The sequence below is a fragment of the Dromiciops gliroides genome, chromosome X (genome assembly GCF_019393635.1).
Source record: "Dromiciops gliroides isolate mDroGli1 chromosome X, mDroGli1.pri, whole genome shotgun sequence".
Lineage (NCBI taxonomy): Eukaryota > Metazoa > Chordata > Mammalia > Microbiotheria > Microbiotheriidae > Dromiciops > Dromiciops gliroides.
The window spans coordinates 27623371-27651338 of record NC_057867.1 but is presented as its reverse complement, the minus strand read 5'-3'; the positions used below and the strand labels follow the sequence as shown (position 1 = coordinate 27651338).

Genomic DNA, 27968 nt, shown 5'->3' with positions numbered 1-27968 from the left:
TGGCCTTGGTTGGGGTAGGGATTTTTTGGGCTGTGGCTGGTTTGGGGGAGGCATGTTTGGGGCGTGGTGAGATTGGGCACTTGGCCAGGATTGGGTTGGGTATGGTCTAGCTGCATATGTGATCAGAGTTAGTGTGATTAGGCTTGGGCCTGTGGTCAGGGTGGGGCTCATCTGGGATGGGGGTGTGGCCAGGGCTGGGTCTTGGGCACACTGGGGAAGGCTGAGCTATTTCTATTTGAATTGAAGCCCCACATCAGAAGGGTAGACACCCTTCCTGCCATTGGACAAACTTCCTAGGCCTCCCCTCTTTCCCTTCTTTCCTCCTGGGATGTTTCCTCTAGTGTCCTCTTTATCATCTAGCCCTTCGGACTCCCCATGGCCCTCTCACTTTCTGCCCCTAGGAACCCTGACTGGAAGCTCCCCTCCCAAACGACGGGATGTGGACCGAGACTTCTTCCTCCTCTTTAGCGTGGTGGATGAGAATTTGAGCTGGCTTCTGGAGGACAACATTGCCTCCTTCTGTTCGGACCCTGCCTCAGTGGACAAAGAGGATGAGGCTTTCCAAGAGAGCAACAAGATGCACGGTGAGCCCACTAAGCACAGGCGGAGGCAGAGGGCAAAGGTTGGGGTCCTCACTTAATGCTCAAGCTGCCTCCTCTCCCAGACCTGATCAGGGATGCAGAGGTTGTTTTTCTAAATTTTTAAATTTTTGTGGGGCACTGAGGGTTAAATGACTTGCCCAAGGTCACACAGCTAGTGTCAAGTTTCTGAGGCCATACTTGAACTCAGGTCCTCCTGAATCCAGGGCCAATGCTTTATACACTATGCCACTTAGCTGCCCCCGATGCAGAGGTTTGGAATCCTAGTTTTGTGTCTCTGGGCTTCATCAGCCTGATGAGCTGGGGGCATCTCTGTCCATCGGTGCCCAGGGCTGAGTGGAGGCAGAGCTGTAGGCAGCAAAGAGTCCATGCTTCTAGGGGGGCAGCTAGATGGTGCAGTGGATAAAGCACTGGCCCTGGATTCAGGAGGACATAAGTTCAAATCCAGCCTCAGACACTTGACACTTACTAGCTGTGTGACCCTGGGAAAGTCATTGAACCCTCATTACCCTGAAAAAAATGCATGTAGGGGGGCAGCTAGGTGGTACAGTAGATAAAGCATCAGCCCTGGATTCAGGAGGACTTGACTTCAAATGTGGCCTCAGACATTTGACACTTACTAGCTGTGTGACCCTGGGCAAGTCACTTAACCCTCATTGCCCTAACAAAATAAAAGAAAAAGAAAGGAAAAAAAAAGAACATAGAGAGCTAGAAGAGGCCACAGAAGCCAGTGAGACCAACCCCTTCATTTTCTGCAGGAGGAAACTGAGGCACAGAGAGGGGCAAGATTAATCCCAAGTCCTTTGAGTCCAGGGCCAGGGTTCTTTCCACTGAAACTGAGGCCCAGGTTGAATTGACTTGCCCAAGGTCACAAGTAGGATCTTAGCTCCAAAGCTCGTAGGGATCTTAGAGGCCATGGATTCAGACTCTCCCATTTTACAGAAAAGTAAACTGAGGCCCAGGTTGATTTGCCTTGCTCAATGTCACTCATAAGATCTCCACACCCTTGTTGACCTTTTCTCTTGTTTTAACCTGGACACTTTCTTATTGGTTGGCGGTTCTGAGTGTATTCTATACTACCTGTGTGACCTTCCCCTCTCTGGGCCTCAATTTCCTCATCTATAAAGTAGAGGCTCAGAGATTCTTGGCTCTAAGAGTCCAGCTCCATCATTTGACTGCTCTTCCATTTATCTCTGGCTGCCGGCGGCTATTTCTCTCCCATTGGCACACATGCCCATGTCTTCCTCCTCCTTACAACCTCTTCCCTTGATCCTTATGTTCTCACTGCCTCTCGCCCCAGATCTCTCTTCCTTCGGGTGGTGAAAGTTGAGAAGGTCCCCCTGTAATGGGAGCCTCCATTCGCTTTCCTCTCCCTCTGAGCCTGGCCTGAGAACAGCTTTCCCCAACATTACTCACGATCTCTTTGTTGTCAGATCCAAGGCCTTTGCTCCCTCCTCCTCCTCCTTGACCTCTGTGTAGCCTTGGTCGTCGTCAATCACCCCCTTCTCTCTGATAATCTCTCTCATCTAGGTTTTCATGTTGCCACTCTCTCTCCTCCTAGCTTTCTGAGCCCTCCCCAGCCTCCTTCCCTGGATCCTTCTCCAGATCACCCTTCTCACCATAGCGGTCCCTTGGGCCTGTGTCCTGGGCCTCTGTGAGTCTCTCGGGCCTCTGTTCTAGGCCCTCTTCTCCTCTCCCTTTGTGTGACTTCATTTGATGATCTCAGCAGCTGCGTTTTAATGGATTTAACAACCATCTCTATGCTGATGATTCTCACATCCTGCCCCACATCTCACACGTCCAATTATCTTTCAGACATCTTGAGTTAGATAGTCAATAGACATCTTGAACTGACTGTGTCCCAAACAGAACTCATTAGCTTTCCCTCCACTCATTATTCCTCATTTCTCCTGTCTATAGCTGTTTTGTATGTATTTATTTGTAGAATGTGTCCCCCATTTGATTGTAGGACCCTTGAGGGCAGGGGCTATCTTTTGCCTCTTTTTGTATCCTCAGCACTTAGGACAATACCTGGCAGGGGCACCCGGTGGATACTTGATAAATGCTTGTTGACTGACTGATTGATGCCTGGAAAAGTTTCAGTGACTTGTGCAAAGATATTATTCCCATTTTACAGGCAAGAAAAATGAGGCCCAGAGAGGTTGAATGACTTCCCTTCAATTACTTAGCCAAGCACTGGAGGCCTGGGGACTAGAATCCAGGTCTTCTGACTTTCCACCAGGCTTTGCTCTGTGTTGGATTATCCCTTTCAGTCCTAGATGTAGGATCCTATGTGTGACTTTGCCAAGCCATTAATCCTCCTTTGACCTCAGTTTCCTTTTGAGATGAGATGATAAAGGTCATGTTTCTCCCCCCCCCCACCTCACGTCAATCAGGAGAGTTTCAACTTTGTTCGATTCTTCTTTTTTTTTTTTTTTTTTTTTTTTGCGGGGCAATGGGGGTTAAGTGACTTGCCCAGGGTCACACAGCTAGTAAGTGTCAAGTGTCTGAGGCTGGATTTGAACTCAGGTACTCCTGAATCCAGGGCTGGTGCTTTATCCACTGCGCCACCTAGCCGCCCCCCCCCCTTTGCTCACTTCTTTGCAAACCAAAAGCCGTAGGCACATGTTAGATATTTACTGTTGTTGTTGTTGTTCTTAACTGAGTTGTTTGTTGTCTTTCTATCCGGAAGAGGCCTGATCTTTCTCCCTACGTAGCAAGGCCCTTTCCCCCTCTTCCTTTCTCCTCTCCTCTGGCCCTAGAACCATTGGGTGGCTTGACAGAAGCACAGAGTGTTGAAGGGAATGAGGACTTTTGCCCAGGGAGGTGTATGGGGTGGAGCCAGAGGACCTTGGTTCAAATTCAGCCCTGATTCCTCATCTGGAAGGAGAGAGGGGTTGGGCTGGATATTCTCCACGGTCCCTTCAAGCTCTGATGTTCTGGGAACTCGGTCCTTTTTGTAGCGATCAATGGCTTTGTCTTTGGAAACCTGCCTGAGCTGAGCATGTGCAGTGGGGAGCGTGTGGCCTGGCATCTGTTTGGCATGGGCAGCGAGGTGGACGTGCACACAGCCTTCTTCCCTGGGCAGATGCTGACCATCCGGGGTCACCACACAGATGTGGCCTCCCTCTTCCCAGCAACCTTTGTGGCTGCTGAGATGGTACCCCAGGCCCCTGGCAGGTGGCTTCTGAGCTGTCAGGTCAACAGCCACATGAGAGGTATGATGTTTGGGTACCCTTGGCCCCCTGGCAGGGGGAGGGGGCAGGAAAGCAGCAGAGCCTCTAGGAAAGGGAGGCTCTCTGGGCTGGGGCTGTCCAGATGGGGCTCCCAGAAACCTAGAGGGAGAAGGAGATGAGGGCTATATGGTGTCTGTGGAAGTACTGTGGGCAGATATAGTGGAATTCTGGGAGAAAGACTGCAGTGAGTGGCAATAGAGCATGTTAGCACAGTCTGGAAGGCAAGGCACCTGAACTGTGGCAGCAAGAGGGCAGCAGCCATTGCTAAGAGTTTTCTTCTTGTGAGCAGAGAAAGTTCAAGCCTCTGGGGTAGTAGTCAGTCACCTAGCATTTATTAAGTGCCTACTATGTGCCAGGCACTGTACTCAGTGCTGGTGATACAAAAGAAAGGTAATAATATAGTCCCTGCCCTTGAGAAGTTCACAGTCTAATGAGGGAGAAAATCTGTGAATCCCTAAATACATATGAAGTAGATGGGAGGTAATCTCTAAGGGGAAGGGTCTAGCAATGGAGGGGGCTTCTTGCTGCTCTGCCCTGCCCACCAAAGTGCCTCTTCTCCAGATGGCATGCAAGCACTCTATGAGGTCAAGCCCTGCTCCACAGCCCCCTTGAGGGCCCCCCTTACAGGCCAAGTCCGCCGGTACTTCATTAGGGCCTCTGAGGAGAAGTGGGACTATGGGCCCACGAAGAGAGACGGCAGGACTGGGGAGAGCCTTCAGGAGCCAGGCAGGTAAGAGGCCACCCTCCAGACTGGCCCCAGTGCCGCCCGCTCACCCACACTTGTTCTCAAACTCTCTCTCTCTCTCTCTCTCTCTCTCTCTCTCTCTCTCTCTCTCTCTCTCTCTCTCTCCCTCCCTCCCCATCTCTCTCCTCTCTCTTTCTTTCCCTTCCCCTTCTCTCTCACCATTTCCCTCCTCTTTCTGTCTCTCTCTCTTTCCTTCTCCCTCCTCCCCCTCTCTCTCCTCCCTCTCCCTCCCTCTCTCTCTCCTTCCTCTCTCAGTTTCCCCCTCTGTAAAACGAGGGGTTCAGATTAGCTGGCCTTTGAGACCCCTTCCTGCTCCAGCACTAGGATCCTGTGGGACTTGGGATGACCTGGCAGGACACAGGAGGGTGGGCAGGTGGGCCTTGGGGAGGGGCAGTTGCTTCGGCCTTCCCCAGTGCCCAAGTACTTGAGCAGACAAGAGAAGCTTCCTGCTTTTTTTTCCTTGCAGACCTATCAGGTCAGAGTCAGGGAAAGACCTGGAGTATCAGTGTTGGAAGGGCCCTTACACATGAGGAAACTGAGGCCCACTGAGGTCATATACCCAGGAAGCTGTAGAAATAGCTCTAAAACACAGGGGCTCATTGTACACATCCAAGGCTTTTTACTGCTGGAGTCGGAGCTAGCCTGGAGAAGGCAGGGGAGCCCAATAACTCCTTCTGGGGCTCGGCTGAGATTGGGAAGGGGAGGAAGGGAAAGAGATGGCCCAGTGGCCGGCCGGCCCTGTGGCTGGGGCTGACTCTTCTCAGCCTTCCCCCTGAATGTCCAGGCCTGGACAGGATGGAGTGGGAGGAAGTTAGGCTCCCTAGGCCTTGGATAGAGGAGCCCTCTGCCTTCACCCAAGATTGTGTGCGACTTAGGGGAGACAGCAGTGCTAAAGGCCTCAGGGGGTCTTTTCTACCAGCTCATTCCTACAGGCAGAACAGAGGAAAGGGAAAGCTTCTGCCCTATCTGACAAAGAGTGAGGTGTTTACGAGAACCTTTCATAGCACATCACCTGGGTTCCAGTCTTGCCTCTGATGTGTACTGACTGTGTGACCCTGGGCAATTCACTTGACCTCTTAGAGACCAGGCTGTAAATTATGGAAAGGGGGTGCCCATCTGCTTCAATGGAGGGAGTTTCCACACTGGGAGCTTCCCCATATCAATATAATTACCAGCATGTCTATCTGTCTGTCTGTCTGTCTGTCTGTCTGTCTGTCTGTCTGTCTGTCTCTCTCTCTCTCTCTCTCTCTCACACACACACACACACACACACACACACACACACACACACACACACACACACAAAAATTATATGATACTTGAAGAATCAGGACCCCAGAGTGGCTCCAAGCAGAGGCGTCCAGGTAGGAAGTGGCCTTTCACCAGGTAGCTTGGTGTACTGGCCCAGGAGTCAGAAGACCTGCCTAGGATAGTGCAAAGTCTCACTGTTTCCCCCAGGGCCAGGCAGCAGCAGGAGCCATAGCCCCGGGCAGCCCTGGGCTGGAGTTCTCACTGTGTGACCCTGGGCAAATCACTTCGCCTCTGAAAAATGAAGACAGTAGGCCTTGAGAGCTGCTTTGAGTCTGCTTTGGAGGCCCTGCAATTCTTTGTTCTGTGACAGAGGGCTCATCAATTCTAATTAGCTCCTTTTACAGCTGTGGACACTGAGGGATGGGCCCAAGGTCCCGTGGTCAGTAGCCTTGGAGCCAGGTCCCTTTAATAAATCTAGCACTCCTTTCATTCCCAGAGTTCAGGAGGGCAGAGGGCCTGTGTTTGGGGAAGGGGGAGGCAGTGTTGACATGGTATGGGGGGCTGGGATGGGACTTGGCACTGCCCACCCAATATCCCATGGAGACAGGGAAGGGATGTTTCTGTTTTTTTGTTTTTTGTTTTTAATCTTTGATGAACTCTCTTCTATGTTTTTCCATCACTGCTACTTCTCCACAATGACTGTGAAGGGGCCATCGGATCCACTGCCTCATTTTGCAGAGGAGGAAACCAAGGCTCAGAGAGGGGAAGTGACTACCCCAAGGTTACCCAGCTAGTGTCTAAGGCCAGGCTTTGCTTACTTCTGGGTGATAATACTATATTCCATATGTGTATTAGTTTGCTCAAGTGTTCCCCAGTCGATGGGAACTCAATTTCCCTTACAGTTCTTTGATATATGGTACTTTCCCCTCGGTCCTGGGGATCCATGCCCCATAGCGGTATCACTGGTTTACACAGTCCAGTGACTTTGAGATCTGAGGTCAGAGCCAAGCTCCACAGCATCCCATGTCTGTTGCCCTCTTCAGTTGTCTGTGCCAAGGCCCGGGGCTCTCAAGAGGATGAGAGGTGGGGAGTGAAATCATGTGACAATTGGGTCTTCCTTTTCCTAGCAACTCGGAAAAGTTCTTCCAGAAGAGTACCAGTCGGATTGGGGGTACTTACTGGAAAGTCCGATATATCCAGTACACAGATGAGACATTCCAGACGAAGCTGCCACAGTCTGAGGAAACCTTGCACCTGGGCATCATGGGTGAGCCTCGCCAGGGTAGGGTTGGGGCTAGCCTCAAGAGCGTGGGGCTGAGGCAGGCCAGAGAACTGGGAGCAGCCGGCCACTGTGACTGGGGCAACCTGCAGATAGAGCAGAGGATGGATGATAATAATGGCCTCTGATGGACCAGGTGCTGTCCTTGGTGCTGGGCTTGCAAAGACAAAGCCTGAGGCATCCCCTGCTTTGAATGAGCCCTTACTACACCTGATGCACACCAAACAGGGGCTTCCTTGGTCTCTCTCCCTCCTTCCCTTCCTGTTCCTGCCTGCCCCCTCTGCCTCCTTGCCCAAACTCCTCTCTCAGCCCTCCTTTCTTCTCCCCTGCCCAGGGCCGGTGATCAGGGCCGAAGTAGGCGACACCATCGAGGTTGTGTTCAACAATGGAGCCTCGAAACCGTTCAGCATTCAGCCCCACGGTGTCTTCTATGAGAAGAACTACGAGGGTATCATCTACAATAATGGTCAGTCAGTCCCTGCCCTGGGGATCTTTGGGGCCCAGCCTCCTGGGCACTGGCCTTCCCTTGGCCTATGGCAAGTGCCTTGAGTATCTGGTTGTTTGCTACTCCCATGATCCTCACCAAAGCTGACTGCACTGGGGTCATGCTAAGACTCAAGATGAAATCTAGTAGGGAGAAATGGAAAGGCATAGGCCTAGGTTAAATAAAAAAGGAACTAACTGCTCAAGACCGGAATGGCTTGTAGAAGAGTTAGGCCTAGATGCATTCCCAGTTCAGCCTGTGTCAAGGGCAGAACGTGGGCTTGCCATCCAGGGCATGCCATCCAGGCTAATGTACTCTCTTAGGTGGCATTGGGGAGTTGGAAAGGCCCTCCACAAAAGGAATCCCAGCTGTCACAGTGCCAACAAGCGGTCTTTGGGCTTCTGCTTGGAGTTCCAAGGGTGGGGAGCTCACCACCTCTCAAGGCAGGTGACCCCATCTGGGGCCAACTCTGCTTGCTAGGAAGGTTTTCCTGACACCCTCGGCCTCTGTGTACCTTATTTTCTGATCACAGAACTCTTGAGCTGGTCCCAGGAAGCCCCTTGGACCCCAGCCAGTCCCACCTACTTACTGAAAGATAGATCTTATGCCCTCAAATCTGAAGCTAACCATGCCCAGCACATGAGATTCTGAGTCCTTCTTCATGTGTGGGTTCCAGAATTCTCCACCATACTCTGTATGAGGGCTGCTGTCCTCCATCCCGGTCAGAACCCCCAGTGGAGTCACCTGTTCCTTTTTGGGCTCATCACCACAGGAGTATCCAGAGAAGGACAGCCAGGCTGGGCCAGGGATGCTATGTCATGTCCATTGGGTATTGTTGGAAGGAGCTGAGAAAAGATCCAGGGAATGGTGATAGCCTGCAAGTATTGGAAGGTCCATGGTGTGGAGGGAGGATTAGCTGGATTCTGCTTGGCCCCAGACGGCAGAAGCAGGATAACAGGGGGATATCTCAGAGAGAAGCAGTTGTTTCAATGGAAGGCAACCTTCCTAACGGTTTGAGCCATCCTAGAGCTGGAGGGGGCTGCCTCAGGAAGGGGTGGGACCCCTCTTTTTGGAGTTCTCCAGAGAGAATTCTTGGGTAGGTGACAGACTGGACTGGACAGCCTCCGAAGGCCCCAAGATGCTGAAGAATGAGGCTCAGACATATGTAGAACTTTACTCTTTGGGAGGGGCCTTGCTGGCCACTGTCCCAGCTCAGCAGCTGGAAGGGCACTGAGGTCAGTATTGTTCTGTTAGATGGGGACCCCTAAGATCAAAGATTCTGTTATTCCTTCATTTCAGTCTTGTCCGATTCTTCATGACCCCATTTGGGGTTTTCTTGGCAGAGATACTGGAGTGGTTTGCCATGTCTTTCTCTAGCTCCTTTTACAGATGGGGAAACTGAGGCAACCAGGGTGAAGTGACTTGCCCAGCTAGTAGTGTCTGAGGCTGGATTTGAACTTAGGAAGATGAGTCTTTTTGCCTTCAGACCTGGCACTCTAGCCATTGCAGCACTACCTAGCTGTCTACCCCCATTCCATCTATAGCAGCACAAATACTATCATCCCATTTTACAGATGAGAAAACCAATGCCCCAATTAGAGAATAGAAATGATTTTCCTTGAGTCACCCAGCTAGTCAGTGGCAAAGTCTTGCTTAGGCCTCACGCTGCCTCACCTTTGTGGCTTTCCATCTCTGTGGGATAAGGCTTCTTTCTTGGGCCCTTGGAATTGATTGTACCAGGTCCTAGCTGTGCAGAATTATTTGGTCCCATCATCCTCCATTTTGGGAGGCAACATGGTGTCAAGGGGCTTTGGAGTCTCAATCTTGCCTCCTACCAACTGACCTTGGCCAAGTCACTTCCCCTCCTTGGGCTCAGTTTCCTCATGTGTAAAATGAAGATTTTGTACTAAATCCAAGGTTCTCAACTGGGGGTGGGGTATCTGTGAACTTTTTTTTTTTTTTTGCGGGGCAATGGGGGTTAAGTGACTTGCCCAGGGTCACACAGTTAGTAAGTGTCAAGTGTCTGAGGCCGGATTTGAACTCAGGTACTCCTGAATCCAGGGCCGGTGCTCTATCCACTGTGCCACCTAGCCGCCCCATCTGTGAACTTTTAAGAAAACATTTAGTAAGTGTGTTTTAAAATAATTGGCTTCCTTTATAATCCTATGTTTTTATTTTATGCATTCAAAAACTCGATTGTGAAAAGAGGCCCATAGGCTTCCCGCTTCACCAGCCCATGAAATGGGAGTTCATAACCCCCTAAAAGATTAAGAACCCCTGGATCCGATAACCTTTGAGGTCCCTTCATGCTATAAATTTCTGAATCTGTGATCTCACCCAGGGTCACATCAACATGGTTTGATCGCCAAGTCCTTTGAAAAGGTCACATACCGCTGGATGGTCCCTCCCCACGCGGGCCCCACAGCCAAGGACCCAGCCTGTCTCACTTGGATGTATTTCTCAGCCGTGAATCCCATCAAGGACACCAACTCGGGCCTAGTGGGGCCCCTTCTGGTTTGCAAAGCTGGCTCCCTGGGGGCCAATGGCAAGCAGGTAGAGTGAGGTAGAGTGGGGAGGTCTGGTCTGTTGGAGCTGCGTGTGGGAGTGTGTGGAAAGGTCAGGGGTCACAGGGTGGGCCTTAGAGCGTAGAGATGGAATGGTGTTGTGGTCTTCTTCCAAGAGTCTCCTAAGCTGTCAGCTCACAAATAATAGTGACTTCTCCTCAAGAACTCCCCAAGCTTCTCCCCTTTCTTGCTTCTATTGCTTTGGATTCCCCGATTTCTCCCCCCTCCCGTTAGTCCAACTTCCTCTTGTCCCCCAGTTCCTTCTTAGTCCCCAGCCCTCTCCCCCATTTCCCCCCTTGCATGCAGCTTAACCTGGACTTTCCTAGACTAGCTTTGTCTGAGAAGCCTCTCCCAGCTCAGGGCTGTCTGGGCCCTGGGGTTGGGGAAATGGACCTGCTAGCTCCAGAACCCATTGACCCTGTTCCCTGTTGGGTGGAGTCACTGTTGAGAAAGGCAGTGAGCTGCCACACGATGCCCAATGGTGGGTTTGGAGCCTGCCTCGTCCGCTTACTAGCTGCATGACTGTGGGTGAGGCAACCTACTTCCCTGCGCCTCAGTTTCCTCGAAGATGAGAGGGTTGGACTTAGTAATAATAATAATGGCTAGCATTTATATAGTGCTTCAAGGCTTACGAAGCTCATGTGATCCCCATGTAACCCTATGAGGGAGGTGCTGTGATTATCCCCATTTCACAGATGAGGAAACTGAGATATGGATGTTAAGTGACTTGCCCAGGGTCACATAACTAATGAGTGTCTAAGGCAGGATTTGAACTCAGGTCTTCCAGACAGCAAGCCTGGTGCTCTAGCCCCTCTAGCAAGTAGTTCAGTGACCTCTAAGGTTCCTTCCAACTCTAGGTCTCTGACCCATGATCCTCTATTGTTTCCCCGGGATGTGCAGAAAGGTGTGGACAAGGAATTCTTTCTTCTCTTCACTGTCTTTGATGAGAATGAGAGTTGGTACAGCAGTACCAACAAGGACGGCGCCATGTTGGACCAAAGACAACTCTCAGTAGATGTGGAGGGCTTCCTGGAATCCAACAGGATGCATGGTAAGGTTCTGGGTGGCAGTCTGGTTCATCTGTCCTTCCTGCTTCCAGCATCCCTCCACCCATCAGGGCTCCTGGCCTAGTGTTCATTAAGGCTGTGTGAAAGAAAGCTGAGTTGAAAGAGGCAGGCCTGGGGCCTGGCCTAAGCTGCTTTGGACATGGAAACTGAGTATCCGATGGGCATCGCAAGTGGAGCCCAGCTTGCCTAGAGGGGACTGATGGGAGACGCAGCTGTGAAGGGATCCTGGCATCCGACCAGGGGAAGCCTAGAATGCTGAGGAAAGGCTGACTTTGTCTCCGCAGGCCATGGAAAACTGTGAAAGGCCTTTGCTTAAAAGAGTGGGATATCCAGGGTTAGACAGGAGGACGTTTGTTGGTGGAGTGGAGGCACGCTACAGTGCAGCAGAGAGAATAGTGGGTTTGGAAGGCCTCAGTTCAAATCCCGACTCTGCCACTTACCATCTGTGTGGTTTGGGGCAAGCCCCTTCCTCTCCCTGGGCCTCAGTTTCCTTTCCTGTAAAATGAAGGGGGGGGTGGGCCTTTTGGGTTCCATGACTCCTTTCCACTTTTACAAATGATTGAGGAAGGTGGCACAGTGGATAGAGCACCGGCCCTGGAGTCAGGAGGACCTGAGTTCAAATCCGGTCTCAGACACTTAACACTTACTGGCTGTGTGACCCTGGGCAAGTCACTTAACCCCAAATGCCTCACTAAAAAAAAAAAAAAAGATAAATAAATAAATGATTGAGGACCCGTCCAAAGAGCTTTTGTTTGTGTGGGTTACAGATTTTGACATTTTCCTTCTTACAAAGTAAAATGTTGTAGAACTATGAAAATTGTTATGACTTTGTGGACCCCCCTCTCCCACCAAAGCTTCTCTGGGAGCATTGGGATCACCCTTTGAGAAGCAGTGGAGGAGGTGGCCCCGGGGTGCTTGGGCTCCAGGGTTATGCTCCGGTGACCTTTAGGGCCCCTTCTAGCCTTGTGGCTTTGTGGGGAGGGAGAAGAATGAAGGAAGCAAACATTTATTAAGCACCTACTATGCGCCAATCATCATGCTAAGCATTTTACCATTATTACCTCAGTGGATACTGCTGTTATCATAATATCCCATTTTCCAGTTAAGGAAACTGAGGCAGGCAGAAATACAGTAACTGTGCCTGGGGTCACACAGCTAGTAAGTGTCCAGGGCCAGATTTCAACTCAGGTCTTCCTGTTGCTGGGCCCTGAGCTCTACCTACTGGTCTACCTGGCCCCTTATGAGGTTACAGCAGTGGCGCAGAGGGCCATGAAGACTTGTCACATTGGCAGTAGTTATAGAGGTTTGATGTTTGTTTTGTGATGCCCAGAGCTGGTACCAAAGCGTCTGAAAATGGAGATGGGGCTGTGGCTCTTCTGCCACTTCCCTCTTGCACTGGGCTGGCACGGGGCTGCTTTGATCCAAATGATTGCTTCCTTTCTTCTTGTCTCCTGACCCCACTCCAGTGTCTGCACCAGAAATGGCCAACAAACACGGGGGTGGGGTGGGGTGGGGTGGGGTGGGGTGTGTGTGTGTGTTGTTATCTGGGTGGAGCACCTACTCTGGCCATCAGGGGGCACTGTTGGTGGTGGAAATTCCCCCCCCCCCCAATCCAGGCTCCTGAGAAATTTCTGGAAAAACCATTTCTTGGCCTTTCTGTACAATGGTTCAGTGAGTGTTTTCGCTGGGCCACGGATGAGATGCCACCAAGCCTCTCTGAATTCGTGTGGAGAAAGGAAAGGCCTCCCATTGGCATAGACCTGGTAGTTTCCTCTGTGGTCCTCTCTTATTTTATTGTGTGAATTTACAAACCCGATTCTGAGAAGGAACCCAATGGCTTCACCTGGATGCTGGATGGCTCTGGGTCAAAAAGAGGCTTGGGACCTCTGGGCTAGTCCACACTCCTTATTTTACAAATGGGGAAACTGAGGCCAAGGAGGCAAAGTGATTTAGGCTCATGGGATCAGAGACTTAAAGCTGGCAGGGCCCTCAAAGGCCAGCTAGTCTAACCTGGCCTCTTTTTTTGGAAAGAAAACGAGGGGTAAGTGACTTGCCCAGGGTCACACAGCTAGTGTCAAGTGTCTGAGGCTAGATTTGAACTCAGGTCCTTCTGAATCTAGGGCCAGTGCTTTATCCACTGCGCCACCTAGCTGCCCCCCCCATTCTTTTTACAGAGAAGGAAATTGAGGCTGTCTAGGCCAAGGAGGCTAAGTAACTCACCTCGGTTAAACATAAGAGTTTAGATCTCTAGATAGGCAGGAACTCAGAGACCCTGTGGCCCAGGTCCCCTTTTACAGGTAGGTGAGGTCCTCTTCTACTCTGAAATGTGTGGTCCCAGCATCCCAAGTCACCTCACCTCTCTGTCTCATGTCCCTATTTGTGGATAGATGGGATTGGCTTTGGAGGTTCCTTTGAATTTGTAAATCTGTGGTTTGAGGCTTCCCACTCATTTCGCTCATCTCTATATTGGGTCCCCAATTTGCAAATTGAGAGGAAAGATCGGGAGAGCCCCTGAAGACCTCTTCACATGAGAAATCTCTGATCCCCTCACTTCAACTCACATCTAGTCTGTGAGCCTCAGTTTCCCTGTCTATGGAAGAAGTGTATTGAAGCAAACTTCCCCTGAGGTCCTTTGGAAGCACAAAGCTAGGTAGACTGTTGTAAGGAGCAGTGAACCTGGAGGCAGGAAGTGTGGAGTTCAAAACTGGCCTGGGCACTTTTTAGCTTAGTGACCCTGGGTAAGTCATCCGACTACTCTTTGTGGTAGTATTCTCAAGCAAAAAACGGGGATAATAATGCCCATCTAAGTGCTAAGGTTGTTGTGAGGATGAGATGAGATGATATGTTTGTAAAAAGCACCTGGCTTACTGCCTGACACGTAGTAGGTACTTACTAAATTCTGGTTGTCGTTGTAATTATGGCGAAGTCTTTTCAAAGGCCCGTTTAAACGTCGCGCAGACCGAACTGATAGGGGACAGAGACAGGAGCAAAGAAGTCCTGAGTTCAAGATTACCCTCAGACCTTTGCTAACTTAGTGACCTTGGATAAATCATTTCCCCATTCACAGCCTCCGTGTTCTCAGGTGTAAAATGAGCATAAGAGGATTTCATGGAAATCTGAAGGTTGTGATGAGGATCAATGGGAACATGTTTTTGTGTGCCTGTCACACAGTGGGTGCTTACTGAAATCTAGTTGACAGTGTATTTCTATAGGAGTCTTCTCTGTAAGGGCCATTTCATTTATTAGACCGTGATGTGGCTAAGTGAGTAGCAGGGCAGGAATGAAGTCGGGAAGGAGGGGGGGGTGAATTAGACACAATGTGCTAGCTTAGTGACTCTGGATAAGTCACTTGGCTACTCTTTGCTTCAGGGTTCTCAGAGGCAAAATGGGGATAATAATGTTGCAATTAAGTACTAAAGTGTTTGTGGATCACATAAGATAATTTTTTTTTTTTTGCAATAGGTCAATGAGGGTTAAGTGACTTGCCCAGGGTCACACAGCTAGTAAGTGTCAAGTATCTGAGGCTGGATTTGAACTCGGGTCCTTCTGAATTCAGGGCCAGTGCTTTATCCACTGCACCACCTAGCTACCCCAACATAAAATAATTTTTATAAAATGGGCTTAAGGATGACTCTCGGTATATGGATGTAGAAGAACTTTGGGAATTAGGAAGGGAGCAAGGTGAGTGCGCATAGAGCTAAACCTGGTGTAAAGAAGGTTGCTGATAACAATGGGCCTGATTCACCTTTTAAGTTAAAGACCTTAGATAAGTTATACCACTACTCTTTGCCTCAGTGTCCTCATGGTGAAAATGGGTATAATAATATTTCATGTGGGAGCAGCTAGATGGCACAATAGATAAGGCACTGGCCCTGGATTCAGGAGGACCTGAGTTCAAATTTGGCTTCAGACACTTGACACTTACTAGCTGTGTGACTCTGGGCAAGTCACTTAATCCTCATTGCCCTGCCCAACAAAAAAATTTCATGTGACTCCCAAGGTAGTCATGAGCATGAAATACGATAGTACTAAATAGGGCATAAGGCAGTATGTGGCACTTAGTAGGGGTGCACTAAATGCTAGTGGTCAGTATAATTCTATAGGAGGTAAGAATAATTGCCAGAGTTCTCTGAAAAGGATATTTATTGTGTGGGAAAGAATAGTGTGACAGGACCATTTAATGCAGGGGGCGGGGCTAGCTTTAGTTCACAGTGGGCCTGATTCACTTTGCAACTTAGAGACCTTAGATAAATCACTCCACTACTCTTTGCCTCAGTGTCCTCATGTGTAAAATGGGTATAATAATATGTCATGTGATTCCTAAGGGAGTCATGAGCATGAAATGCAGTGATAGTACTAAATGGGGCATAGGGCAGTGTGTAGCACTTAGTAGGGGCGCACTAAATGCTAGTGGTCAGTATAATTCTATAGGAGGTAAGAATAATTGCCAGAGAGTTCTCTGAAAAGGATATTTATTGTGTGGGAAAGAATAGCATGACAAGGCCATTTAATGCAAGGGGTGGGGCTAGCTTTAGTTCACAGTGGGCCTGATTCACTTTTTTTTGTTTTGTTTGTGTGTGTGTGTGTGTGTGGGGGCATTGAGGGTTAAGTGACTTGTCCAGGGTCACGCGGCTAGTAAGTGTCAAGTGTCTGAAGCCAAATTTGAATTCAGGTCCTTCTGAATCCAGGGCTAGTATTTTATCCACTGTGCCACCTAGCTCTCCCCTGATTCACTTTGTAACTTACAGACCTTAGATAAGTCATTCTATTACTCTTTGCCTCAGTGTTTTCACATGTAAAATGGGTATAATTATCTTTCACATGACTCCTGAGAATATCATGAGCATGAAATAAAATATTATTACTCAGTATGCCCCAGCACAGTGCATGACACATAGTAGGGCCACACTAAATGCTGGTTGGTAGTATAATTATGTGGGAAAGTTCTCTGAAAAGGATATTTATTGTGTTAGAGGGATAGCTTGAGTTCATGATTGGCCTGATTCACTTTTTTTACTCAGTGACCTTAGAGAAGGCATTCAAGTATTATTTACCTCATTGTTCTCAAGTGTCAAATGGGAGGGTGATGAACAGGAAGTACACTGATATTGCTAAATGGGGCATAGGACAGTGCTTGGCACATAGTAGGGGTACACCAAAGACCACTTGTGAGTATAATTATAGAAGACCAAACAGGGGAAAGGCCTGCTATTGTGGTAGCAGCTAGTTGGAGTACCAGATTGACCCAATTCACTTTCTTAGATAAGTCACTCCACCACTCTTTGCCTCAGTATTCTCAGGTGTAAAATGGGTCTAATAATATTTTATGTAAGTCCTGAGACTATCATGAGCAGGAAATACAATGATATCACTAAGTAGGGCTGAGCAGCTCGCATGGCTCATAGTAGGGATGCACTAAATGCTAGTTGTCAGTGTAATTGTATGGGAGAATTCTCTGGCAAGACCATTTAATGAATCAGGGAGGAAGGAAGATGAGTGCCCATAGGCCTAAACCTACAGTCAAGAAGGTTTGAGGTCCAAATTGGCCTGAGTGAGATACTTTGTAGCTTAGTGACCTTATAAAAGTCACTTGTTGGGGGCAGCTAGGTGGTATAGTGGACAGAGCACTGGCCCTGGAGTCAGGAGGACCTGAGTTCAAATCCGGCCTTAGACACTTAACACTTACTAACTGTGTGACCCTGGGCAAGTCACTTAACCCCAATTGCCTCACTAAAAATAAACAAACAAACAAACAAACAAACACATAACTAAATAGATAAATAAATAAATAAAAGTCACTTGTTTCCTCTTTGCCTCAGTGTTCTCAGGTGTAAATTGGGTAGAATAGTCTTTCATGTAACTCCTAAGAGTGTCAGGAACATGAAATAGAATGATACTACCAAATGGGGCCTAGAAAAGTGCATGGCACATAGTGGGGCTGCATCAGCTTTTAGGTTTCTGTATAATCATACTGGAGAATTCTCTGCAAAGGTCTTTTATTTTGTTAGGGAGTTAGGAAGCTGAGTGCCTACAGAACTAAGCTTGGAATAAAGAAGGCTTGAGTTCAAAATTGGCCTGAGACATTTTGTAGCTTAGTGACCTTATAATAGTCACTCAATTTCTCTTTGCCTCAGTGTTCTCAGGTGTGAAATGGGTCTAATAATATTTTATATAAGTTCTGAGACTATCATGAGCAGGAAATGCAATGATATCACTAAATGGGGCTGATCACGTTGCATGGCACATAGTAGGGACGCACTAAATGCTAGTTGGAAGTATAATTATATGGGAGAATTCTCTGAAAAGGACATTTCTTGAATCAGGGAGGAAGATGAGTGTCCATTGGCTTAAACCTACAGTCAAGAAGGCTTGAGGTCCAAATTGGCCTGAGTCACTTTGTAACTCAATGACTTATAAAAGTCACTTGTTTCCTCTTTGCCTCAGTGTTCTCAGGTATAAAATGGTTAGAATAGTCTTTCAAATAACTCCTAAGAGTGTCAGGAACATGAAATATACTGATATTATTAAATAGGGCCTATCAGAGTGCATGGCACATAGTGGGTGCTTAATACATGGTAACTGTTATTATATCCGTAGAAGAAACCTTCTTACTGTTTTTTCCCTGCAGACCCTGTTGCCAGTGATGGGTAGAAGCCATAGCCTTCTTCAGGACTGGTGGCTTGTCTGGCCCAGTAAGACCAGGTGGGATCTGATTCCCCCCACCCCACTGTTAACCCTTAGTCTGTGCTTCTCTTTTTCAGCCATCAATGGTTTTGTCTTCTCCAACCTGCCCGGGTTAGCCATGTGCCAAGGGGACACTGTGGCCTGGCATTTCCTCAGCCTAGGCACTGAGACTGACATGCACAGCGCTATGTTTGAGGGCCATCCCATCCAGATGCTGGGCATGAGAAAGGCTGGGGCTTCCCTCTTCCCACACACCTTTGCTACCGCACTCATGCATCCAGACACGCCAGGTAAGGCTTCCCTGGAATGATAAGAGCTGGTGCCCTGTCCCATGGCCTCCTCACTGCCCCAGATCTCCAGACCCTTCTTGGCCTCCGGCGCCTTCTCCTCATGGCAGAGCTTTCCTACAGTAGTTCTCCAGCAGGTGGTGTTATTCCAGTCATTACACCTCAGATACCTAGTTGCTAGGTGACCCTGAGCAAGTCACTGAACCTTTGTCAGCCTCATTTTCCTAAACTGTAAAATGGAGATTATAATAGCACCTAGCCTCCCACAGTTCTGAGAATCAAATGAGATCATCTTGGTAAAATGCCTGGTACTGAATAGGTACCATATAAATGCATTCCCTTCTCCTCCCTCTTACTGTAGACCTGGAGGAAGCCAGGAAAGGCAGGAGATGGAGATGAGGAGGGAGGGTCTTCCAGACAGGGGCCACGGCCAAGAAGAATGCCTGGAGTTGGGAGACGGAGGGATTCCTGTGCGGTGAAGCAGGAGGCTCAGAGGGGGTGCTGAGTTAAGGTGTAACAAGACCAGAAACATGTGGGTTTTATATTTGTTCCCAGAGGTGATAGGGAACCACTGGAGTTTGTGGAGTAGGGGGTGACGTGGTTAGACCTGTACTTTAGTAACATCTCTCTGGGGCTCAGTTACCTTTCCGGCAAAATCAGATGGTCAGACTCCAAGGAATTTTGAGCCCTACTTGATTTAGAACTAAGATTGTATGAATGACCTTGGGCTAGTCACTTGTCCCTGGGCCTCAGTTGCTTTTTTCGTAAAATGAGAGTGTCAGACTCTACTGCTCCTAAGAATACTACCAGCTTTAGAGGTAAGATCCTATGATTGACTTTTGGCAAGTCACGTCTCCCTGTGCCTCAGTTTCCTTTTTTGTAAAATAAGAGATTTAGACTCCATGGCCTGTAATAGCCCTACATACTTTAAACCAAAGATCTTATGAGTGACTGAGGAAGTCAGTTCTCCCTGGGCCTCAGTTTCCTTTTCTGTAAAATGGGAGAGTCTGAATCCATGGCCTCTAAGAGCATGACTAGCTTTAGAGCTAAGTAACGTCTTATGAGTGATTTTGGGCAAGTCAATTCTCCCTGGGACTCAGTTTACTTTTCTGTAAAATGGGAGAGTTTGAATCCACAGCCTTTTTAACCCTACTTGCTTTATAGTTAAGATTGTAGGAATGACCTTGGGCAAGTCACTTCTCCCTGGGTCTAGTGGAGGATGCAGGGGAGTGGGAGACTAAGGCAGGCAGAGCCGTTAGCAGCTATTGCTGTGGTCCAGGTGTGAGCGATGTTGTAAAGGTCTGACTGACAGGCCTTGACAAGAGCTTGGCTAAGGGGGCAAGAGGGAGGGAGGCAGGGAGGGGGGACCAGGAGGGAACTGGAGAAGACAGGAGGGTTTGGGGGAACAGCTAATGAGATGTTCTGGACATGTTGAATTTCTGATGTCCATGGGACATCTACTTGGAGGTATCTAGTGGGCAGCTGGAGACGGGAGCCTGCCGGTCAGCGGAGAGGTTGGGGCTGACTCAGTAGATCTGAAAAACATCAGCAGCCCCCAGCACACAGATGCTAATTGAATACAGGAGAGCAGATGAGCTCACCACCATGGGAGGGGGAGAGAACAGGGGAGAGGCCTTGTCAGGAGCACAGGGAGACACCCACGCATCCTCATACAATGCAGCCAGGCCTCTGGGCCCGGCGCACGGGCGAGGCATGGGGACCCAGGTGCTGTGCTAGACAAAGGCAGCCGACGGTGCCTACATCTGATGAGCCCCAGCTCTGGCGGGAACACACAGACCCAGGCAACCTCATCATCCATTAGAGACAGGCAGAGTGGAGGCTGCTGGAAGAAAAGGCTGAGGGGGTGGGGGCAGGGGTGTTATTCTGGACTCAGGGACCGGGCCCACAAAGGTTTGGAGGCTTGGGGGCATTTTGGTTAGAGCATGGGGTATGGTGTAGGGGACTGGAGAAGTGGGGGCCAAAACCCCATGAACCCTGACCTTCCAATAGGGATGACATGCAGAGGATTTCTCTCTTGGTTAAGAGCCTCCCTAGGAAGCGGGGGAGAGACTGGGGGGACATTACATGCCGTCACACTGGGCCAATGGAGGGTTAGTTTTGCTCCCCACTTCATTTTCTCCGCTGGGGAATGAAGATGTAAAAATAAAAGGGGGCAGCTAGGTGGCGCAGTGGATAGAGCACTGGCCCTGGATTCAGGAAGACCTGAGTTCAAATCCCACCTCAGACATTTAACACTTCCTAGCTGTGTGACCCTGGGCAAGTCACTTAACCCCAATTGCCTCACAAATAAAAAAAAAATGAAAGGGGGCAATGTTCAAAACTCAAGCACCTTAGGACCTCTGAGGCAGACTCCCCTCTGGCCCAGCCCCCCCCCCAGACCCCCGTGTGGAACACCACATGCATTGTCAGACTCGGTTGGAGTCATGAAGGTGCCTGTTTCGCTCCTTCCTTGATTTTGTGTTACTGTGGGTAGCTCTCTGGGGAGGGGAGGGATATGTTTGAAAAAGATGAGGAAGATGCAATATTGAGAGAGGCAGGAGCCTGGGCCCAGAGCTGTCCATCTTGTCCAGCTCTCTTATTTTATAGAGGGGGAAACTGAGTCTGAGTGAGGGGCAGCCCCGACCCTGGCCCTTACCCCAGCATCCCTGGCCTAGCTCTATGAGCAGGGCCCAGGCCTGTGCAGTCAACCCTGCATTTGTGTTCCTCAAGCAGCCAGCAGGTGTCCACAGCGCAGCTTGGAACCAGGAATCTGGGGCTGAGAGAGGCCTGTTTCGTGGGGGGCCTGGGCTCCGGGGGTCCCATGGTTCCCCATGGGTGCAAATCCAGTCCAATCACTGGGGCCTAGGGGCTCCACCTGCACCTGTCTGGGTGAAGCCCCTTAAATGTCTCCCTTCACATGGTGCTTATTGGACTTCTGCTTTCTGATGCTATCAGCTACTCCAAAGGGCCAGGGGAGGGCCTAGCTGAGCTAGGAAGGAAGAACAGGCCTCGCCCTTCCCACTGCTTGAAAGTGTTAAAAAAAAATCCAAAGGATTATGTTGAAAAAAAAATTCCTCTTGGTTTTTTCCATGACAGATCTTTCCCAATATTCATTCTCCCCCAACTCCCTCCAATCCCTGGCCCCCATCCCTGATGTCTTATAGCCTCCTATCCAAGTGTATGCTCCTAGGGGGAGGGGAGAGTGCAGAACATTAGAGCAGGAATGGGGGGGCCTCGAAAATGGAATTTCAGAGCTAGCAGGGACCCCCAAAACACAGAATAGAAGGGACCCCAAAAATCTAGAATGGAAGGGATCCCCAAAACGCATACTGGAGGGTACCCCCAGAATCCAGAATGGAAGGGACCCCAAAATCTAGAATTGAAGGGATCCCCAAAATCTAGAACAGAAGGACCCCCAAATTCTAGAATGGAAGGGGTCCCAAAATTTAGAATGGAAGGGATCCCCAAAAATCTAGAATGGAAGGGGTCCTCAAAACACAAAGTGGAGGGTACTCCAGAATACAGAATGGAAGGGACCCCCAAAATCTAGAATGGAAGGGACCCCCAAAATCTAGAATGGAAGTAGTCCCCAAAACACAAACTGGAAGGTACCCCAGAATACAGAATGGAAGGGACCCCAAAAATCTAGAATGGAAGGGATCCCCCAAATCTGGAATTGAAGGGATCCCCCAAAACAAACTGGAAGGTACCCCAGAATCCAGAATGGAAGGGACCCCAAAAATCTAGAATTGGAGGGATCCCCAAAACAAATTGGAGGGTACCCCAGAATACAGAATGGGAGGGACCCCAAAAATCTAGAATGGAAAGAACCCCCAAAACACAAACTGGAAGGTACCCCAGAATCCAGAATGGAAGGGACCCCAAAAATCTAGAATGGAAGGGATCCCCAAAATCTGGAATTGAAGGGATCCCCAAAAACAAACTGGAAGGTACCCCAGAATCCAGAATGGAAGGGACCCCCAAAATCTAGAATGGAAGGGACCCCCAAAACACAAACTGGAGGGTACCCCAGAATCCAGAATGGAAGGGACCCCAAAAATCTAGAATGGAAGGGATCCCCAAAACACAAATTAGAGGGTACCCCAGAATACAGAATGGGAGGGACCAAAAAAATCTAGAATGGAAAGAACCCCCAAAATCTAGAATGGAAGGGATCCCCAAAAAACAAACTAGAAGGTACCCCAGAATACAGAATGGAAGGGACCCCCCCAACAGAGAATGTCAGAACTAGCAGGGTCCCTGAAAACACATTATGCACGATGAGACAGAGGGGCCTCAGAATGTACAGTGTCAGGGCCTGAAGGACCCTCAGCACATCAGTGATGTGCCAGACACGGTGTCTGGGCCCTGCAGACACACAGGCAGAGGCAAAATTCTTCCTGTTGTCAAGGAGCTGATGGTCTAGAGGAGGGTTAACATGTAAAGAAATAAAGATACCTTCCCCTTTACAGGGTGAGTTGGTGGGGAAGGCACTAAGAGGCAGGGGGGGAAGGGAGAACATCCTGGGCATGGGAGACAGCAGGGCAAGCACCGAGTCTCCTCTGTGTGTGTGTGTGTGTGTGTGTGTGTGTGTGTGAATGTGTAAAAGCAAGACAGCGAGGGGGCAGCTAGGTGGTGCAGTGGATAAAGTACCAGCCCTGGATTCAGGAGGACCTGAGTTCAAATCCAGCCTCAGATACTTGACACTTACTAGCTGTGGGACCCTGGGTAAGTTACTTAACCTTCATTGCCCTGCAAAAAACAAAACAGGACAGAACAAAACAAAAAACAAAACAAAACAAACAAACAAACAAAAAAAGCAAGGCAGTTTGGAGGGTGTGTAAGGGGGTGTTCGAAGAAGTTGCAAAGCTAGCTTGGGGCTGAATATAAAAAGATTTTAGATGCCAAACAGAGGAGTTTAGATTTCATCTTGGAGGCAATAGGGAGCTATTGGAGGTTCTTGAGCAAAGAGGGGACACTGTCAGGTGTATGTTTTGGGAAAATCACTTTAGCAGCTCATGGAGGATGGCAGCCCAGTGCTGCTAGGGTGGCTGCTGCCACCCTGGTTCAGGAGAGGCCTTGAACTATGAGTCTAGAGGAAAGAGGCTTGGCACCCGCCCTGCATGTGTGGGCTGAGTGTGGTCAGCTCTGAGGTTGCAAACAGGGGTGCCTGGAAAGTTGGTCATGCCCTGGAGGGCAGTAGGGATGTTCAGAAGCAGGCAGGCTTTGGGAAGAAGGAACATGGTGGGCAGGCAGTCAGCGTCCCCTCCTGACTTGTTGGAGCTGGAAGGGACCTTGGACTCCAGCATGTCAGGGCATGTGGGCAAGTGAGCAGACACACGAGAGAGCTCTACTACTCAGACTGCCTCAATCTTACAGAGGAAGAGACTGAGGCCCCCAGAGAGGAAGTGACTTGTCCAGGGTCACACAGAGACAGAATTAGAGGCCTCTTGGGCCCCCCCTAGGATGTCACTGCACAGCTAGTGGGGAGCCATCATAGACTCTTGAGCTGAGGAGCCATGTAATGAAAGAAAATGAGTGTCCGGCCTTCTGTTCCTGAACCTCTGACATGGAGCATGTGAACAAGTCTGATTTTCACCCTCATTCAGGAGAGCTCCTCGGACGGCCAAGTGCATGCTGTCACATTGGAATGTGCAGCTGTCTGGCTCCCAGCACATGGATGGGTGGGGGAGAGGGGCTCTCCGGCCGGAGTTGGAGGCGGTGGGGGGGCGGGGAACCTTACTGGGCCCAGCCTGGGCATGGCTGCCGCTGGGCCACTGCTGCCAGCCAAGACCGAGTCTCTGAGCTGAGCCCACCACTGAGAGCCACAGGTGGCAAGAATGCTTGGGGGTCACTCCTGGCTTCCCCCACCCCCAACCCCAGCCCTTGGATGGACTCTACTCTGGGGGGGGGGCCTGTTTTGCTTAGAACTTCCTGCCCAGACCCTTCTCTCTGTCTCTCTGTCTCCCTCTGTCTTTGTCTCTCTGAACCTTTCTCTTTCTCTCTGTTTATCTCTGTCTCTCTCAGTGTCTCTATCTCTTTGTGGATCTCTGTGGATCTCTCTGAACCTCTTTCTGTGTCTCTCTCTTTCTGTCTCTGTCTCTCTGTGTCTCTCTCTCTGTATCTCTCCCTCCCTCCATCTCTCTCTGTATCTCTCTTTGTCTCTCTGTCTCTGTATCTCAATGTCTCTTTATCTCTTTATGTCTCTATCTCTCTGAACCTCCCTCTCTTCATCTTTCTCTCTCTCTCTGTATCTCTGTATCTTTCTGAACCTCCCTCTCTCTTTCTCTCTATCTTTCTCTGTATCTCTCTCTGTATCTCTGTCTGTCTCTCACTCTCTGTCTCTCTCTGTCTCTCATTTCTCTGTCTCTGTGTATCTCTCTGTTTATCTTTCCCTTTCTCTCTCTCTTCGTCTCTGTGTCTCTCTGTGTGTATCTCTCCCTCCCTTTCTTTCTCTCTGTATCTCTCTTTGTCTCTCTGTCTCTTTATCTCTTGGTGTATCTATCTCTCTGAACATTTCTCTCCATCTTTATCTCTTTCTCTGTATCTCTCTCTTTGTCTCTCTGTGTATCTCTCTTTATCCCTGTCTCTCTATTTCTCTGTCTCTCTCTGTGTATCTCTGTTTATCTTTCTGTGTGTCTCTCTCTCTTTGTCTCTGTGTATATCTCTCTTCCTCTCTCCATTTCTCTCTGTAACTCTCTGTCTCTCTTTCTGGGTCTCTCTGTATCTCTCTCTGTCTCTGTCTCTCTATCTCTGTTTATACCTCTCTGTCTCTCTCACTCCAACCCTTCTTTTGGTGGACATGGACTCTACTCCCCTAACGAGGTGCTGACTTGGCCATTTTATGATGAGGCAGACTACTCTGCCCCAACTCAGTTTCCCACCTCCATGCCTTTGTTTCCTTCTCGTTATATTTCCCAGAGATCCCTGCCCAGGGCCACCCCTGGCAGGGCCGTCTGAGAGAAACAGGAGGGGATGCCTGGAGAGTCCTGAGGCAGATCTTTGCCTGTCTTTGTTTTCTCTACCCAGGGGCCTTTGAGATCTACTGCCAAGAAGGCAGCCACCTCCAGGCAGGAATGAGGGCATCCTACAATGTCTCCGGGTGCCAAGGCAGACGCTCCGGAGGGCGGCCGCGCTACCAAGCAGCTCGCACCTATTACATCATGGCTGAGGAGGTGGAGTGGGACTATTGCCCAGATCGCAGTTGGGAGAGGGCCTGGCATAATCAATCAGAGAAGGAGAGGTGAGGAGGCCTGGGAGGGAGGGAGGAAGGACCTGATCATCCACCAGATCCAAGGCCCAGGGCACAGTCCTGGATGGGGCATTATAAAGTTCTCCTGGCCTGCCCCTCAAGTAGGGGCAGCCGGTGTTGGGGGGGGCACCACAGTGCCCAGAGCTCTGGGCCTGGAGTCAGGAGGACCTGAATTCAAATCTGGCCTGAGACACTTACTCGCTGTGTGACCCTGGACAAGTCACTTCCTTTCTGTCTGCCTCAGTTTCCTTATTTGTAAAATGGGGGTCACAAAAGCACCTACCTCTCAGGGTTATTGTGAGGATCCAATGAGATAAAATTTGTGAAATGCACCTAGCTCGGTGCCTGGTGCGCAGTAGGTCCTATGGAAATATTAGCTATTATTCAAGGGGCAGGAGATGGGGGGGAAGCCCACAAGCTGTGACCTAGGGGAGAGGTAGATGAGTACCAAGAAGAGGGCCATGCAAAGCACCATGGAAAAAGTGAGGAGGGGAGGTCACTTCTACCTAGGAGCTTCATGGAGGAGGGGATGCTTTGACTGGTCCTTAAAGCAACTGAAGAAACATTAAGAAATGGGGAGGTGGGGGGCAGCTAGATGGCCCAGTGGATAAAGCACTGGCCCTGGATTCAGGAGTACCTGAGTTCAAATCCAGCCTCAGACACTTAACACTTACTAGCTGTGTGACCCTGGGCAAGTCACTTAACCCCAATTGCCTCACCAAAAAAAAAAAAGAAAAGAAAAAGAAATGGGGAGGGGGAGGCTATCCAGGCATTGGGTATGAGCAAAGGGTCATGGGATTCACAGATAGTTCTAGAGCTGGAAGAGACCTCAAGGGCTAGCTAGGCCAATCCCTTCAACCTTCTAGAGGAGAAAACTGGGGCTCAGAGAGAGGTCACACTTAGGATCCGAGTTCTGGAGCTGGGGGTGGGGAGTGGGACCTCAGAGGTCAGTTGGTTCAAATCCCTCATTTTCCATATGGGGAAACTGAGGCCCAGTAGGGAGAAATGACTTGCCCAAGGTCACCTATAAGATCCTAGATCTTGAGCTGGAAAGGAAGCTACCTTCTCATTTTACAGTTGAAGAAACTGAGGCCTGGAGAGCAGAAGTGACTTGTCCAGGGTCCCATTGGTACAAAGTGTCTAAGACTGGATTTGAACCAGGTATTCCTGAATTTAAGTCCAGTCCTCCATCCATTGGTCCTTGCTGCTTCAAGGGTCAGAAACCAGAGAGGGCAGGCCCAGGAGCCAGGGTAGAGAGTAGGCCAGTCTGCTTGGAGACCATGGGTAGAGGCCATAGCTGAGAGGCAGGTGGCTGGGTGGATGGCGTCAGGAAGACCTATCTGGCTTGGGAGCCTCTTGGCATGAGCCCCTGGACAGCACCGGGAGGCACCAAGATTGGTCACTGAGGTGTGTTGGACCTTTCCACACCAGGAGTTCCTCCTCTGGCTCCCCTTCCCTGTCTCGAGACTGGGCCTGCCCAGCTACACGGCTCTCCTCCTCTTTCGCAGCTGACCTAGCAGCAGGATTCGCTCAATGGCTGTTCAGAACATCAGTGATGTCAAACTCAAAGAGAAAAGGATCCCTTGGGGGCCACATATTGACTTGGCAAACCACACATTCATATTCTCCATGTCGTATTGGATTTTTCTTTTGGTGAACATTTCCCAGTGACATTTGCGTCTGATTCAGGGGCCGCTTTGCCGCCTCTGATCTATACCCTACTGCCCCTATCCCTGGCTCTTCATCTTGGGGCAGCTGGCAGATTGGGCTAAGCAGCCAGTTTAGACCCCTGCTAGGGAGGGCCTTCCCCCGTCTCGAAAGGCCTTCAAGCACGGGGCAGGTGGCTGTGCCCAGGGGTGCCTTTTTGTGTCGGGGGCCCTGCCAAGCCAGGATCTGTGATCCTCTCTTTTACTTGCCCCACGGACCTACTCAGCTCACAACATGTCTCATCTATGCAGCCATTGTCTTGGTTTGGGACCTTGTCACCTCTGGCTTCCTCCTTTGCAATGGCCTCCTAATTGGAGGCAGGGAGAGGGCCGAGCAAAGCACCAATCTCTCCCTGCCTCCAGTCTCTCCCCTCTCCCCTCTCCAATCCAGCTGCCTCAGTGACGTTCAGAAAGCTTAGGTCACTCTCCTACTCAGTGAACTCTACTATTACTCCTAGGCTCCCTATTACTTCTAGGATCAAATATTTTGTTGTTCAGTAGTTTTCAGTCTTGGTGACCCCATTTGGGGTTTTCTTGGCAAAGATACTGGAGCAGTTTGCCATTTCCTTCTCCAGCCCATTTTACAGATGAGTAAATTGAGGCAAACAAGGTGAAGTGACTTGCCCAGGGTCACACAGCTAGGAAGTGTCTGAGGCCAGATTTGAACTCAGGTCTTCCTGACTCCAGGCCAGGTGCTCTATCCACTGTGGTGCCACCTAAGCCGCCCCAAGATAACACATAACCTCTATTTAAAGCCCTTCACAACCTGTCCCACCTTTTTAGTCTTCTTGCATGTGTTCCCCTCCGCATATTC

The 27968-nt window shown here is 49.7% G+C and overlaps 1 protein-coding gene across 1 annotated transcript in view; it reads left to right on the top strand.

Annotated features, from left to right (window-relative positions):
- HEPH (hephaestin) overlaps nt 1-27968 on the top strand; it is a 76954-nt gene that overhangs the window by 12862 nt on the left and 36124 nt on the right. Inside the window, exons 6-14 of the mRNA XM_043974124.1 lie at nt 402-584; nt 3563-3817; nt 4397-4565; nt 6959-7098; nt 7445-7576; nt 9936-10147; nt 11059-11209; nt 17987-18199; nt 25226-25439. Coding sequence (XP_043830059.1) covers nt 402-584; nt 3563-3817; nt 4397-4565; nt 6959-7098; nt 7445-7576; nt 9936-10147; nt 11059-11209; nt 17987-18199; nt 25226-25439 — 1669 coding nt within the window. The remainder of the gene's footprint in view (nt 1-401; nt 585-3562; nt 3818-4396; nt 4566-6958; nt 7099-7444; nt 7577-9935; nt 10148-11058; nt 11210-17986; nt 18200-25225; nt 25440-27968) is intronic.